The sequence below is a fragment of the Penaeus monodon genome, chromosome 20 (genome assembly GCF_015228065.2).
Source record: "Penaeus monodon isolate SGIC_2016 chromosome 20, NSTDA_Pmon_1, whole genome shotgun sequence".
Lineage (NCBI taxonomy): Eukaryota > Metazoa > Arthropoda > Malacostraca > Decapoda > Penaeidae > Penaeus > Penaeus monodon.
In genome coordinates, this window is record NC_051405.1 from 12,887,850 (window position 1) to 12,888,373 (window position 524).

Genomic DNA, 524 nt, shown 5'->3' on the forward strand with positions numbered 1-524 from the left:
GGTGCTCGGGTACCTCAGGTGACGCCATGGTGCGGTCGGCCGAGTTCAGCCAGCTCGCTGCCCAGATCAGCTCCCTCACCTCTTCCTTCCACCAGGACGACCCCCTCTCCTTCCCCCTGGACGATCCGCGTAAGTATAAAGGGAGCTCTGCCCGTTGGGTTCGGGGTCGTGCGAGGCCGAGTGCGGGCGCCGCCTCCTCGAACTCGGGTAGTACTCTTAGCGATGTTATGTTGTCGACGATCTCGCATATAGATGGTGCAGCGTAGACACTGGCATTCTCTCGTCAGTGAGGTTTATTATTGTGAGTATCGGAATAGTTTCTGTACATATCCCATTTCTGCATTATTTAATTGGCGTAGATTAAATGTAAATATTGACGGTTCAAGAAAAGTAAATTAAATCTGGCAATTATCAGCCGTAGAGTTTTTGCTTTTGTGTTGGTGCTGAGGGAGGTTTGCTCGATATGATTGGCCAGTAGCATGCATTAATTTTATGATCTTTTGTTAAGTTCAGCAACAAAGTTT

At 48.9% G+C, this 524-nt stretch overlaps 1 protein-coding gene across 1 annotated transcript in view; it reads left to right on the forward strand.

The window, feature by feature from the left end:
* The window catches only part of LOC119585640 (EH domain-binding protein 1-like), a gene marked incomplete in the record, with an annotated part of 320,960 nt that overhangs the window by 66,457 nt on the left and 253,979 nt on the right, over window positions 1-524 (forward strand). Inside the window, 1 exon segment of the mRNA XM_037934314.1 lies at window positions 19-129. Within this exon segment, the coding sequence (XP_037790242.1) occupies window positions 19-129 (111 nt within the window).